General features: G+C 40.9%; 1 protein-coding gene across 5 annotated transcripts in view; it reads left to right on the top strand.

Moving 5' to 3' along the window:
* The window catches only part of EML1 (EMAP like 1), a 197,951-nt gene that overhangs the window by 100,767 nt on the left and 81,139 nt on the right, over positions 1-16,045 (top strand). For 4 of the 5 annotated variants that reach the window (XM_073800056.1, XM_033850621.2, XM_004322808.4 and 1 more), the window contains exon 2: positions 13,942-14,124. The exons of the other annotated variant lie outside the window; for it this stretch is intronic. In XM_073800056.1, the coding sequence (XP_073656157.1) occupies positions 13,942-14,124 (183 nt within the window). The remainder of the gene's footprint in view (positions 1-13,941; positions 14,125-16,045) is intronic. 5 annotated transcript variants of the gene reach the window in all.

The following is a 16,045-nucleotide window of genomic DNA, read 5'->3' as shown; positions in this document are numbered from 1 at the left end:
TTCTGCCTCAGCGCTCCTGGGCTTCTGAGCTTCAGAGCAAAGGCCAAGTTTTAGGGCAGATCACTTCACACACTGTTGGGAGTTTCTCTTCTGCTCAATTGCAGCATCTCTTGTTTGCTTTAAAACTGTAAAGTGGGTGGGGGAAAGGTATTAACGACTTTACAGTTCCTAGGTCTTTTAGTATCTAACAGAAACAAGAAACAGAATTACATCTGCAAAGGTAGGGGTGTGTGTGTGCATGCACGTGTGTGTCTGCGTGTGTGTGTGTGTATGTGTGGGAGTGCGTGTATAGTGTTAAAAGTAAATATTCAGGGCTTCCCTGGTGGCGCAGTGGCTGAGAGTCCGCCTGCTGATGCAGGGGACACGGGTTCGTGCCCCGGTCCGGGAAGATCCCATGTGCCACGGGGCGGCTGGGCCCGTGAGCCATGGCCGCTGAGCCTGCGCGTCCGGAGCCTGTGCTCCTCAACGGGAGAGGCCACAACAGTGAGAGGCCCGCGTACCGCAAAAAAAAAAAAAAAAAAATTCAAGTATTAAATATTGAAGTGTTAGTTGTTAAATAAGCATTCTAAGGATTTCAGAGAATCTCAGGGCTCCGTGGGAAGTCTTTGCTGGCTTGGTAACTATGGTTTAGGCAAAATGAAATTAGAGCATGTTTCAAGATAAAGTAATTAACACATTTCCTAAATAGGCAACTAGAGAATTTCAAGGCTGTTCTCTCTATAAGTGATTGTTGGTATTCTTCCTCTTTTGCCTCGTCCGTTATGCATTCATTGAAACCCAGTAGCTCACCTGAAATCCTGTTCTTCCTCCTTCACCTGTGTTTTGTTCTAGGTTTGACTAGTCCTCATATTACATTTCCAGCCAGCTTTTTACCCAGCTTGTGATGGGGGCGGGGTGGGGACAGTTTAATTGCCCTCTTGTCTGTGTCCCTGTATTTCCTGGGGAGTTATTTGTTGGCCAGTCTCTCCTCTGCCAGACGGAAGGTCGCGGTGTTGATTGCCGGTCTGGTCCAGAAGACGCTTGGTAACGTTGCATTGAACTGAATGGAAAGTTTGTTAGCTTTAAACTCTGTGTCACCTAAATGCTGCTGAGTCACATACTGCTTCTTAGGGTGATTCTTATGCGTTTTTTTCTGGTCTCCAGCACCACTGTTTTACAACCCAAGACTCATAAAATATCTTGATACATTTCCTTCCAGATTCAAGAGGCTCTGCTGAAGTTCCTTTAATCAGTAGGCAATGCCAGCATTTTTATAGCAGTTAAGGGCTGTTGTAGAATTCTCTCACAATCGAGTATAGGAACATTTGCTCAGCGTCATTTGAGATGGGTTTACCGATGGATGGGGTCAGTTCTTGTAATTATCTATGAAGTGATGAGTCTCAGAGCGAGAGCTCAAGTGACGGGTCCAGCCCAGGGATGTGCAAGTCTCAGAGCTCCTGACTGACCCAGTTGATCAAAGAAGAAGCCAGTCTCAGAAGTGAAATAAAGCTGGAGCCCTTCAGCCAGGAGTGGGGTACAGGGCTGCAGATCTGACAGTAGGGCTGAAATCCAGACCTTAAATGACAGAGGATATGTTGTTTCTCTATGCTACCTGTTTCCATTTTTCTTTTGCTAGTGGATACTATAGTGGTTCAGACTATGACAACAAAATATAACTTTTCTGCAAACAGTGTATAATATGGAAAACCAGCTTTTACATAGGTGTCTGCCTACAGGTTATTGACTGAAAGGTTGTTAGTCCTTATTGCTTATGTGATTGGTTCCTGAAATACTAGAACCTTATAATAAGATTTCTAAATAGCATTTGTCTAATGTTTTGGAAAGGTAAAATGATGCAAAAGTTGTATGTGTATTTTACTTAGTACCACACAAGTCCCACTGGAATTAAAGCTTGTCATTTGGATGGACCACAGGAGACAGTGTAAAGGCTAGCCCTTGGCTTCAGATTAGGTGGATGAGAAACCTAAGTTCTTCAACCTCATCTCTGAAACGGGGACAGCACCCAGATGGAGGAAGCTGTATGGGTTGGAGATAACACACTGCAAGACATAGGGTCTGACACATAGTGGGTGGGGAATAAGGGTAGCTGTTATTGTTTTGGTGCTATCCTTATTGTTTTAAATAGTTAGGGGAAAGAGAGACCATCTCAACATAAAGGGGACAGATTCTAAGTTAACCTTTTAAAATGAATCGGCCCCCTTTGAGCTCCTGGAAGATTATTACTCAGATAATAGCAGTACCTTCATATCACCAGAAGATTTAGAGGCAAGAGCCTGTTTTTATCTCCAGGTAATGAGATGATCATATGAATGGAGGAAAAAGTATACTTTCCTTGCCTTTTAAATAGAGTAAAACAGACAAGTTAGCTGAAGATCTTTTTGTGCCGCTTTTTACTGTAAAACGGTAATTAAACTTGAAAGTCATCACCACAGATAGCTACACGAAGATCTAGGGAAGAGGCAGAGCTCAAGGTCATCTTTTTACCTGTGGAACGAGGGGTGATGTAGGACCTACCTGGATCCATGACATCACTTTGAAACTCAGAAAGAAGCCGGCATTTGGCTAGGTTCTCACAAGAGGCAAGTCAGGATGGAGCCGTTGGTGTCATGCTCGGTCCATCCTTTGGCCACTAATCAGGCGCTGTCATGGGAGAGGGCTTTTATGAAACAATTCTTCACCTTAAGCTTAATGTCACGTTTCCTCAACTTGACCTGAGGTGCTGCAGACCAGGAATGGTACCTTTTAGTCTAGCCTTGACCTGTCTCGTGGGGCAAGCACTGCACATACTCACAGAATTTGTTCAGTAACTATTGTTAATGTTGATTTTACTGATGGTCTATGATAAACAATATTAACAACAGTCAACTATGGAAATACTAAACTACCATTTGTGTTGAGCACCTATCTGCCACCATCCTATTAGATGTTTCATAAACATTAACGTTTATCTTCACAAGAACGTCAGAAGACCGGTTATGGTATTATTCCTGGAGTGGTCAAGTTGTTTGCCAAGGTTACACAGCTCCTAAGTGCCAGACCCAGGAATGGAACGCTGCCCGATTTGAACCCCAGGTCAGTGTCCTGTCTAAAGCCCCAGGACCCAGACCATCCAGTGTAGGTGACACTGATTACTGGCCTTTCCAAGAGCCAGTTTACTGAACCACATTTGGACCTTGACAGAATGCCGGGAGGTTGGAAATTGTAGCCCCAGGAAGGTCTGCTGCTGGTAGAGCATCTTCTAGAGAAGTTGGCCAGCTGAGACATCTACATTAAGGTCCTCGCACCACTGTGGGTCTGGTTCTATCTCAGATTAAATCCTGTCTACCTCCTTGCCCATAGCATGATCACCATCTGAGAGATGGTTACCCAATACCGAGATAAAGGGACACCCTACCTGCCGTGTGTAAATAGATCCCCGTGCCTTCCTGAGTAAATGAGAAGGTACCCCAGCCCCAGCCAGTGGTTCTAGCTCAAAACTCAACAAGTGAAAATATAGACTATTATCCTTTTTCAAACCTTCCCTAACATCACAAAGTGCAGTGGTGCTTGAAAGAATGAGAATACTTTGAAAAAGGTTAAAGCCGCTCTCATGTTAACACTGTTTTAATGACCGCCATAGATAAATTTTAGAGGCACTGAAATGAAAATTACTTTAAAATAAATAACCTGTGAAGGTTTTATTTGGGCTGGATTCCCAATCTAGTGAGGTTTTCTTTGATAGAATTCAGATAAACTCTCCCATTCTGTGCTCCAGACTCCTATGCAATGTACAGAGGTCGGAAACGGTTCCGCGTCGGTTAAACCAAGCTTTGGGTTTTGTTTTTCATTATGCTAATCAGTTTGGCCCCAGCTGAATTGGAATGTAAAGTCATTTGAACAACACTGGCCTTTTCTGTGCACCAGAAGGCTGAGAACCTCAGGCAGCTCCCACTGCTGCCAAGAAGCCTCCAGTCTGTCCTCCAGAGTCAGTTACCTGCAGGAGCAGAAGTCAGTTCCCGACAGGTTATAGCAGCGGTGCTGGCAGGATTTGATAAGCACTAGGTTTATGGCCTGGGGGGAATTTCAGCCCATCTCACAAATGGAGGGTCTCTTAAGCAGATCAGACATTGCAGTTTTTAATCGCTTGTATTTGAAGGCAGATATTCAGGTGGTTAGGGTTTTGGTTTGGGGATTTTGAAGGGTTATTTTGGGTAAAATATTAAAATTAGACTTTTTCCTATGCAGACTTGGCAGTCTAATTAAAATAGAGCCTGATTTATGCAGTTTATTAAAGCCATCTATAGTGCAAACTGAGGCCACAGGGATGCTGTTTCGCATCATAAATTTTGGTAACGTGGAGCAGGCCTGCCTTGTCTTACTTGGTAGGTTATAGGATAGTGATTAGAAAATGCAACGTTGGGTGATAGAGGCCAACTTATTGACCTCCAGGACTGCTGGCCACCGCTGTCCGTGGGCTCAGGTCCCAGTGATGGGTGTAGCACCCTCTTCAAAGCAGCTGTCTAGGCAGACAACCCAAAAAGATCAGAGGAATACAATACTCTATATGCCAGATCCTTTTATGACTTAGAAAGCATTTTGTTAACAAAACGCTAATTTCTAATTAATTTTTCAGTGCTCTTTTGCACTACAGTGTTCAGACAGCACATAGAAGTCTTGACGGAAAAATGTTAAACTTGAATTTGCTTTGGTCATCCGTATCAGTAATAATAATGACAATAGCTTACAGCTTACATTTTGAGAACACTTACTATATGCAAAAACAGATCCCAAGTGCTCTCTCTATATTAACTCATTTACTATTACGACAACCCTCTGAGGTAGATAACTTCTGTTGCTCCCCAAATGGAGAAACTGAGGCACATCGTGATTCAATAATTTGCCCTATGTCACGTAGCTAGTAGGTAGTAGGGCTGCAGTTTGAACCCAGGAAGCTTGACGTCAGAGTTCATGCTTTTAATGACTAAAGTACATGCTGGTCCTGCAAGTACTCTCCCACACTAACTTAGCTCTAGAACCATCCCTCATCCCCCCCACCGCCTGCTTCCTGAGGCCGGAGACCTTCCCAGTTAGGTCTGCAATGGCCCAGGCTTGCACGTGACTGAAGGTTTTCGTCAGCTCTGTAGTTGCTCCCAGAGGGAAGACAGATATAAAATACTATCTTATCCTCCCCACTTCTCCCTTCCAATCAGCTTGACATTATGAAGTGGGACTTTCCCGCTTTCCCATCCAGGTCAAAGGACAAATGGAGAAATTTAACAGAACTACTGTCCATTCACAAGAAGTTATCTAGAACTTAAAGGATGGTCTCTTTCTAATGAGCAACCAGTATTCAGTTTTCATTGAAATATTTCTTTGCTGAGATCTCATGGTATAAAAGCAACCAACTTCAGGGCTTCCCTGGTGGCGCAGTGGTTGAGAGTCTGCCTGCCGTTGCAGGGGACACGGGTTCGTGCCCCGGTCCGGGAAGATCCCACATGCCATGGAGAGGGTAGGCCTGTGAGCCATGGCCGCTGAGCCTGTGCGTCCGGAGCCTGTGCTCCGCAACGGGAGAGGCCACAACAGTGAGAGGCCCGGGTACCACCAAAAAAAAAAAAAAAAAAAGCAACCAACTTCAACAAGCAAATATAATAACCTCTCATTGACAAAGCCTTTATCTCACTTGAAGAAGACTTTAAGACTTTATCTCACTTGAACTCTCAGAAAGCTGTTTTATTTATGTTAACATTCAACAAAACTTCTTTTTTTGAGAGAATTCTATGTATTTTAACACAGTATAGATTCATGTAACTACCACCACCATCAGGACAGAACATTTCCATCATCCCCCCAAAACTCCCCTGTGCTCTATCCCTACCCTAACCCTTGGCAACCACTGATCTATACTCCTTCACTATGGTTTTGTCTTTTAGAGAATATCAGATAAATGGAATCATGCAATGTGTAACCTTCTGAGACTGGCTGTCTTCATTCAGCATAATGCCCTTGACATCCATCCCAGTCGTTGGCATGTATCAGTAGTTTGTTCCTTTTTATTGCTGAGTGGTATTCCACTATGTTGCATATACCACAGTGTATACACATTTGAGTAGCTTCCAGTTTTTACCAAGTGTGAATTGAGCCACTGTAAACACTGATGTACAGGCTTTGTATGAATGCGAATGTGCATTTCTCTAGACTAAGTGCTTAGGATTGCTAGATCGCATGGCAATTGTATGTTTATCTTTACAAGAAACTGCAAAAGTGTTTTCCAGAGTGACCATACCATTTTATGTGCCCACCAGCAACGTAGGAGAGTTTCATTTGCTCCGTATCCTCATTGCATTTTGTTTTGTTAATATTTTGTGTTTTAACCATTCTGATAGGTATGCAGCAGTATCTCATTGCGGTTTTAATTTGCATTTCCCTAATGGCTAGTGACAGTGACATCTTTTCATGTGTCTGTCATCTGTATATCCTCTTTGGCGAAGTGTCTGCTTGAGACTTTTGCCTATTTTTTTCTTTTCTCTCTTTTTTAATCAGGTTATTTCTTTTCTCATTGTTGGGTTTTTAAAGTTCTTTATGCGTCTCAATCCACAGGAGGAGACAGAGAAAAAGGTTACCCCCAGGTTGCTGGCTGAAAAAGTGTGAATTCTATATTATTAGTGTAAAGGATGGAGTACGCAGCTCTAGGAAGGGGAGGAGTGCGAGAAGAGGATTGTTTGTAAGTTCTTACCTCACAGTTTGATTTCTTTAAACAAATATGTCTTGATACTTTTTTTTTTTTTTTTGGTGATACGCGGGCCTCTCACTGTTGTGGCCTCTCCCGTTGCGGAGCACAGGCTCTGTATGCGTGGGCTCAGCAGCCGTGGCTCACGGGCCCAGCCGCTCCGTGGCATGTGGGATCTTCCCAGACTGGGGCACGAACCCGCGTCTCCTGCATCGGCAGGTGGACTCTCAACCACTGCGCCACCAGGGAAGCCCGATACATTTTTTTAAAGAGCTATATAATGTCTCTTCATAAAAGGGTAACAATTTTAGATATGTGTGACTGCTTAATAAGTTCTCTGCGTTATCAGATATTTAATACGTTATTCTCCCTCAGAAGTGCCATTGACACTTGACTTGACATTGACTTAAAAAACATTTCTATGTATGAAACAGTTATACTACTTAGAAAGTTGGCAGAGCTCGAATTTCAGGGCAAGACAGAATTATATCCAGTAAGTAGAAGTTACAAGATGGTAGATTTCAATTTCAAAGGCCATGATTATCTGAATATTCCTTATGCTTTCATGTTCTCATGTTTTGTTTAAATTGTTTCCTTTGCCTGGAATGCAAAGGATTCTTCTTTTTTTGGTTGTTTGTTTTGTTTTGTTTTGCTTTTTTGTTTTCACTTGGCAATTTATTTACGATATTGTCCATATTGCTATTTGTGGATCTGTCTTACACTTCGTTTAAAATTAATTTCAAACTGCACGAGTAGTACACACACACATATATATAAAATCTTCCTAAAACATTGTAATATTACAGGCAAGTCTAAGTTTCTCTTTGACCACCACCTATAATCCCATACTTGCTGCATTCTCCAGAGATGACAATTTGTGCATATCCTTCTAGAACGTTTTCTATACATTTACATACATATAAATGAATATTGGAGAATACATATATTATTTTGTCTTTTTGAAACATGATTCTTTTTCTCAACAAGATGTCTTAGAAATTTATCCATGTTAGTACATGTGCTTCCATCTTGCTCTTTTATTTATTTATTTATTTTAACATCCTTATTGGAGTATAGTTGCTTTACAATGTTGTATTAGTTTCTGCTGTATAACGAAGTGAATCAACTCTATGTATACATATATCCCCATATCCCCTCCCTCTTGCGTCTCCCTCCCACGCTCCCTACCCCACCCCTCTGTGTGGTCGCAAAGCACCGAGCTGATCTCCCTGTGCTATGTGGCTGCTTCCCACTAGCTATTTTACATTTGGTAGTGTATATATGTCCATGCCACTCTCTCACTTCATCCCAGCTTACCCTTCCCCCTCTCCGTGTCCTCAAGTCCATTCTCTATGTCTGCGTCTTTATTCCTGTCCTGCCCCTAGGTTCATCAGAACCAATTTTTTTTTTTTTTTTTAGAATCCACATACATGTGTTAGCATACGGTATTTGTTTTTCTCTTTCTGACTTACTTCACTCTGTATGACAGACTCTAGGTCCATCCACCTCACTACAAATAACTCAATTTCATTTCTTTTAATGGCTGAGTAATATTCCATTGTATATATGTGCCACATCTTCCTTATCCATTCATCTGTCTATGGACGCTTAGGTTGCTTCCATGTCCTGGCTATTGTAAATAGTGCTGCAGTGAACATTGTGGTACATGACTCTTTTTGAATTATGTTTTTCTCAGGGTATATGCCCAGTAGTGGGATTGCTGTGTCATATGGTAGTTCTACTTTTAGTTTTTTAAGGCACCTCCATACTGTTCTGCATAGTGGCTGTATCAATTTACATTCCCACCAAGAGTGCAAGAGGGTTCTCTTTTCTCCACACCCTCTCCAGCATTTATTGTTTGTAGATTTTTTGACGATGGCCATTGTGACCAGTGTGAGGTGATACCTCATTGTAGTTTTGATTTGCATTTCTCTAATGATTAGTGATGTTGAGCATCCTTTCATGTGTTTGTGGGCAATCTGTATATCTTCTTTGGAGAAATGTCTACTTAGGTCTTCCATCCATTTTTGGATTGGGTTGTTTGTATTTTTGATATTGAGCTGCATGAGCTGCTTGTATATTTTGGAGCTTAATCCTTTGTCAGTTGCTGTGTTTGCAAATATTTCCTCCCATTCTGAGGGTTGTCTTTTCATCTTGTTTATGGTTTCCTTTGCTGTGCAAAAGCATTTTATTAGGTCCCATTTGTTTATTTTTGTTTTTATTTCCATTTCTCTAAGAGGTGGGTCCAAAAGGACAAAGAATTCTTCTTGCTTTTCCACCTTGTAAATGTTTTTATCTTTCATGGCCAACCCCCTACTTTCTTCTGTTTTTCCAAATACCATTAATATTTCTTCTCTGTGTTCATTTATCACTCTGTATATTTCTCAATTATATAACTTATCACATTGTTTTAGGGATTTGGGGACATTTGTCTTCTCCACCACAGAGAGAGCTTCTAAAGGACGGTGAATCAGTCATCTTTACATCCCCAGAAACTAATTTGATGTATGCTTCATAAAAGATACCCATTTACACATTAATTCATTCATTTACCAAATATTTATTGAGTTCTTACTCTGTGTTACATATTGGAAACATAGAGCAGTGAACCAGCAAAAAAGGTCCCTGCTTTCATGGAGCTTACACTTTATTGATGTTTTAGAGAACCAGCCTTTGAGTTCATTGATTTTCTTCATTGCTTGTTCATGTTTTATTCCATTGATTTCTGCTCTTTACTCTTTCCCTTTCTTTTGCTTGATTTGGGTTTAATTTGCTCTTCTTTTTCTAGTTACTTAATGTGATAGCTGAGAATCACTGATTTGAGAATACTCTCCTTTTCTAATAGAGATTTTAAAGCTATTAATTTTCCTCAAAGACCTGCTTTACCTGCAACCCATACATTTTGATATGTTATATTTTCATTATCATTCAACTTAAATTTTTTTCTATTTTCTCCTGTGATGTCTTCTTTTACCTAATGATTATATAGAAGTGTGTTGTTTAATTTCCAAAATTTGGGGGTGTTTCCTTTTTCTCTTATTGTTTTTATTTTTAATTTATTGTCACTGTGGTCAGAGAACATACTCTTTCAATCTTTAGGTTTATTCAGGTCTGTTTCATGGCCCAGAATATGACGTGTCTTGGTAAATGTACCATGTACACTGCTATCATTGGCTGTAGTTTCTTATACATATCAATTTAGTCAAAGTGGTTTATAATGTTATTCAGATTGTCTGTCTTTACTGATTTTTTAAATTAGTTCCGTCAGTTGCTGAAAAGGGGTGTTAAAATCTTGAGGAATAACTGTGGAACTGTCTATTTCTCACTTTAATTCTGTCAATTTTTGTTTCATGTATTTTACTTACTAATTTTTTTAACTCAATTTTTAAATTTTATATTGGAGTATAGTTGATTTACAATGTTGTGTTAGTTTCAGGTATACAGCAAAGTGATTCCTTTATACATACACATATATGCATTCTTTTTTCAGATTCTTTTTAATAGTCACTTATTATAGAATATTGAGTAGAGTTCCCTGTGCTATACAGTAGGTCCTTGCTGATTATCTGTTTTATTCATTATGCATAGTAGTGTGTATATGTTAATCCCAATCTCCTACTTTATCCCCCCCCCATTTCCCCTTTGGTAACCATAAGTTTATTTTCGAAGTCTGTGAGTCTGTTTGTTTTGTAAATAAGTTCATTTGTATCACTATTTTTAGATTCCACATGTAAGTGATATATGACATTTATCTGACTTACTTTACTTAGTATGATAAACTCTAGGTCCATCTATGTTGCTGCAAATGGAGTTTCATGTATTTTAAAGCTCTGTTACTGGGCATATTTTTCATTGCCTTTCTGATAAGTTAATACTTTTTTCATTATGAAATGTCCTTCTTTGTAGCTGGTAATACATTTTATTTGACATCTATTTTATCTGATATTAATATTGCTACTCCAGCCTTCTTATGCTTACTATTTGCATGCTATATCTTTTTCTCCATTCATTTACTTTCAATCTATCTGTGTCTTTGCATTTAAAGTGTGTGTCTTGGGCTTCCCTGGTGGTGCAGTTGTCGAGAGTCCGCCTGCCGATGCAGGGGACACGGGTTCGTGCCCCGGTCCGGGAAGATCCCACATGCCGCAGAGCGGCCGGGCCCATGAGCCATGGCCGCTGAGCCTGCGCATCCGGAGCCTGTGCTCCGCAATGGGAGAGGCCACAACAGTGAGAGGCCTGTGTACCGCAAAAAAATAAATAAATAAAAAATAAAAAAATATAAAGTGTGTGTCTTGTGGTCAGCATGTAGTTGAGTCTTGCTTTTTTCCCCCCCTGAAATTCTCAAAGGAAGAAGAAAAAGGAAAATGCAAAAAGAAAAAAAGTCTTGAGCTCCTTCAAATATTTATCATTTCCAGTGCTCTTCATTCTTTTCTGAGGGTCTGAGTTTCCATTTTATGTAATTTCCCTTTACTCTGAAGAACTTCCTTTAACTTCTTGTAATGCAGATCTACTGGCAATAAATTCTTTCAGTTTTCTTTCATCTGAAAATGCCTTAATTTGCCTTCATTCTTGGAGGATGTTTTTGCAGGATATAGAATTCTGGATTGAATTTTTTTTCATCCAGTACTTTAAAGATGTTGCTTCACTCTCTTCTAGTCTCCATGGTTTATGACAACCAGCTATTAATCAGATTATTGTTCCCTGTATAGTTATATATGTTGTTTTTCTCTTGCTGCTTTCAAGATGCGTACTTTATCTTTGGTTTTCAACAGTATGATTATGATAGACCTTGAGTATGATTATGATAGACCTTTTTTGTGTTTATTTTGCTTGCTTTTTGCATAGCATTTTGTAATTTTACATTTCTTTCCTTTATTGAACTTGGGATGTTTGGGGCCATTATTTTTCAGATATTTTTTTCTGTCCTGCTCTTTCTCTTTTTATATTCCAATTAAATGTATGTTGGACTGTTTGAGATTGTCCTAACAAGTCCCCAGGGCTCTGTTAATTTTTTCCCGCTGTGTTCTTCACCTTGGATACTTCTGATTGATCTGTCTTCAGATTTGCTTGGTTTTTCAGATGTCATGTCTGTTAATTCCATTTAGTGAATTTTTTATTGTCATAAATTATATTTTTCAGTTCTTGAATTTCCATTAAGTTCATTTTTCATTTCTATCTTTCTGCCGATACTTCCCACTTCTCTCTGAAATTTTCATTCATTGAAAAAAATACTGATTTTACATATAGAGGGTAGTCTTGATAGCCATTTTAAATTCCTTATCTGTTAGTTCCAATGTTTGTTCATTTTGGAGTTGGACTCAATTTATTTTCTTTTCTCTTGAGAATGTGTTCCATTTCTGGATGCTTAGTATGTTACTAATTTTGGATTATATCCTGGACATAGTGAATGTTAAGTTATGGAGATTCTGTATTCTAGTAGTTTTTCTCTGACAAGTATTGTTTGTTTCAGTGGATACTTTAATTGGGCTTGAACTGCAAGCTCTGCTTTGAGTCTATTCCATGCATGTGTGATTCACAGGTCAGTCAGAGATATAAAGAGGTAGAGTTTGGGGATCCCCTCTCTAGTTTTTTTTTTTTTCCTTCTGGGATTTCCCCACTCTTTTTAGTGTTCATGGTTTTCAGACTTCACTTTTTTATTTTTTAAGGACAAAAAGGCAACAGGGTTTTCTGAGTGTGTCCTCACCCCCATTGTATACAACATTTAGCCCTGGGCTCAAAGCCGTGAAAAAGGGAGTTTACTTGTATAGTTCCCCATCTCCCTTCTACCAGGTGAGTGCAAACTCCCACCAGAGTCTATATGCTTGTGTCCACGCTCCAGTACTTCTGCTGTTATTTGTATAATTTCCAGGCTTAACAATTACTTTCTGCAGCGGGTGCTGTCCAATAGGGGTTTCTCATGCCCGGAAGCAGAAGCGACTCCATGATGCTTACATGTTAATTGGGAGACATAGACAGGAAGCAAACAAGCAAGATGATTCTAGGTCATAGTGATGCTATGAAAGAAAGAAATAAGGTAGACATGACTGAAAGGAACAACTTAAAGGAAGGTTATTAGCAAGGTTCTCTGAAAAACTTCCATGTGAGTTGAGACCGAAAGAACAGAACTTGGTCATGAAAAAAATCTGGTTGAGAAATGCTTCCGGCAAAGGCAACAGCAGATACCAAATCCCTAAAGTAGGAGAGAAAGGGCAGTGTGGCTGGAGCATGGGAAGAGAGGGGCAGAAGGATGTAAAATGAGGTTGGAGAGGTAAGGAAGATCATGAAGGGCCCTGGTAGACCTTGGTAAGGGCCTGGGAGTTAGTGCCTCTAGATAAGAAACTATGATCACTCTAGCTGTAAGGGTGTGCTTACCAAACAGATTTGACCACTCCTATTGCTTTGTCCTTAAGAGTCTTGACTGGAAGATAGTATGGCCCTGTGATTATCTGCACAAACTGTCAGCATCACTGGAACAAAAACTAGGAGACCATGCAGTCAATTTCTGCCATGTGTGGGAAGTTGTAGTACATGTATTCTAATATCCACTCTAGTTCTGAGGTTCTCTGATATCACGGAAAAGAAAATGGCCTGAATCTACAAACATATCATGAAAATTAAAACCACAGTTTAAAAAAAACATGAAAAGCACAAACCTAGAGAATGAAAAGATGGTAGCAGAATGAAGCAGTACAGTTCTTCGTAATTTTAAAAGATTTCACACGGGGACTTCCCTAGTGGCGCAGTGGTTAAGAATCCGCCTGCCAATGCAGGGACACAGGTTCGAGCCCTGATCCAGGAAGATCCCACATGCCCTGGAGCAACTAAGCCCGTGCGCCACAACTACTGAGTCTGCACTCTAGAGCCCGCGAGCCACAACTACTGAGCCCACGTGCCACGACTACCGAAGCCTGCGCTCCTAGAGCCCATGTTCCAAAACAAGAGAAGCCACCGCAATGAGAAGCCCGCGCACAGCAATGAAGAGCAGCCCCTGCTCGCCGCAACTAGAGAAAGCCTGCGCACGGCAATGAAGACCCAACGCAGCCAAAATATAAATAAATAAATAAATATTTTAAAAAAAGAAAAAAAAATATTTCGCATGAGTTCTGCCTACAAGCCGTGGTCTCCAGCTTTTAAATGTTGTTGTGTTACATAATAGCAACGTGTTGGTGTGTGTTTCTTAGTCTGGTTTCTCTGGGGAGCAGCTGAGACTCATTTGCCCCTTTCCCTCGGTCTAGATGACAGCGCTTCTGCCGCCAGTAGCATGGAGGTGACAGACCGCATCGCCTCCCTGGAGCAGAAAGTCCAGATGCAGGAAGACGACATCCAGCTGCTCAAGTCGGCTCTGGCCGATGTGGTTCGGCGGCTGAACATCACCGAGGAGCAGCAGGCCGTGCTCAACAGGAAAGGACCTACCAAAGGTGGGCATTCGAGACTCACGGGAATGGTGCTCGTGGCACGTTCTTCTTGTTTTCTTTCATTCTGAGTATCCTTGTTTGTTAATTTGATTGAAGTATAGTTGATTTAGTGTTGTGTTAGTTTCAGGTGTACAGCAGAGTGATTCAGTTGTACAGACCTATATATCTATTTCTTTCAGATTCTTTCCCCTTATAGGTTATTATAAAATATTGAATATAGTTCCCTGTGCTATACAGTAGGTCCTTGTTGGTTATCTGTTTTATATACAGTAGTGAGTCTATGTTAATTCCAACCTCCTAATTTATCCCTCCCCCTCCTTTCCCCTTAGGTAACCATAAGTTTGTTTTCTATGTCTGTGGGTCTATTTCTATTTTGTAAGTAAGTTCATTTGTGTCATTTTTTTTTTTTAGATTCCACATAGCAGTGATATCATATGATATTCATCCTTGTTTGGCTTACTTCACTTAGTATGATAATCTCTAGGTCCATCGATATTGCTGAAAATGGTATTAGTTCATTCCTTTTTCATGACTGAGTAGTATTCCATTTATATATATACCACATCTTCTTTATCCACTCCTCTGTTGATGGACAGTTAGGTTGCTTGCACGTCTTGGCTATTGTAAATAGTGCTGCAGTGAACATAGGGGTGCACGTATCTTTTTGAATTAAGGTTTTCTCTGGATATATGCCCAGGAGGGGAATTGATGGATCATATGGTAGCTCATTGCAGATTCTTGCTCCAGCAAATATGTTGCTCTCTTAATATTGACAGAGAACCCAAGCTTAGAAAAACAGTGAAGCAGCCTTAGGATTGTTGAAATCATCACACAAAGTGTGATAGTATTTTTTGGCTGGACGTTGGTGAACTGTAGCCCAGTGGTGCACAGTTGTAGGTGACCCGTAAATGCTGGTTGAGTCAAGGAAGGAATGTCCGCAGTGGACCAGAGAACTGTCATTTATCCAGACTCTCTGGGATAGAGAGAGCTTGCAAAACAAAACCGAAAGCCAAAGCAAACACGATTCTTTGGGCCCCTGTGGAGGCTGTTTCACCTAGAAACTTTTGGCGACTCTCATCTCTTTCTCTGTCCTCAGTTTAAAGATTTTTATTTTATTTATTTAGTTCTTTGGCTGTGTTGGGTCTTCATTGCGGTGCGCGGGCTTCTCATTGCGGTGGTTTCTCTTGCTGTGGAGCATGGGCTGTAGGCGTGTGGGCTTCAGTAGTTGTGGCACTCGGGCTCAGTAGTTGTGGCTCGCAGGCTCTAGAGCACAGGCTCACTAGTTGTGGCGCACAGGCTTAGTTGCTCCGCGGCATGTGGGATCTTCCCAGACCAGGGCTCGAACCTGTGTCCCCTGCATTGGCAGGTGGATGCTTAACCACTGGACCACCAGGGAAGCCTGTCCTCAGTTCACACTGTTGTCCAGTTCAGCGCAGCAAACACTTACTTGATCACATGCCACATGTGAAGCTCTGAGTTGAGGACTGGGACCCAGAGGCGGGCAGGCCCCTCCCTGATTTGCTCAGAACCCTGAAGCTCATCACCAACTTTCCCTCCGCCTTCTAGCGAGTAAGCTCATTTGGGGCAAAGCCTCCTGGTTTTTTAAAATCCCTTTTTCTTTTGTCCAGAAGAGCATAGCCTACAACAGAATTCTATACCTATAAATAGTGGATTTCTGGCACATTTAGATCACCATTTCATTTCCCAGTGGTGCCTGGGAACAAAACAAAAAGCAATATTTGTGCTTTAAATAACTTTGTAGTGACCCTCTTCTTACAATTTTGGAAATAAAACGCCTCGTAAAAGCTTCTCTCCTAGTTAGTGCCCTGACGTCTGCTTCCAACCAGTATGCATTGCTCATCTTTTGCCAGAACGGCTTTTCCTCATGGCTAACTCTAGGAAACAGAATTCATCTTGGCTGTAA

Source organism: Tursiops truncatus, chromosome 2 (genome assembly GCF_011762595.2).
Source record: "Tursiops truncatus isolate mTurTru1 chromosome 2, mTurTru1.mat.Y, whole genome shotgun sequence".
Classification (NCBI taxonomy): domain Eukaryota; kingdom Metazoa; phylum Chordata; class Mammalia; order Artiodactyla; family Delphinidae; genus Tursiops; species Tursiops truncatus.
The sequence above is the reverse complement of the archived record's forward strand: the minus strand, read 5'-3'. Positions and strand labels throughout refer to the sequence as shown.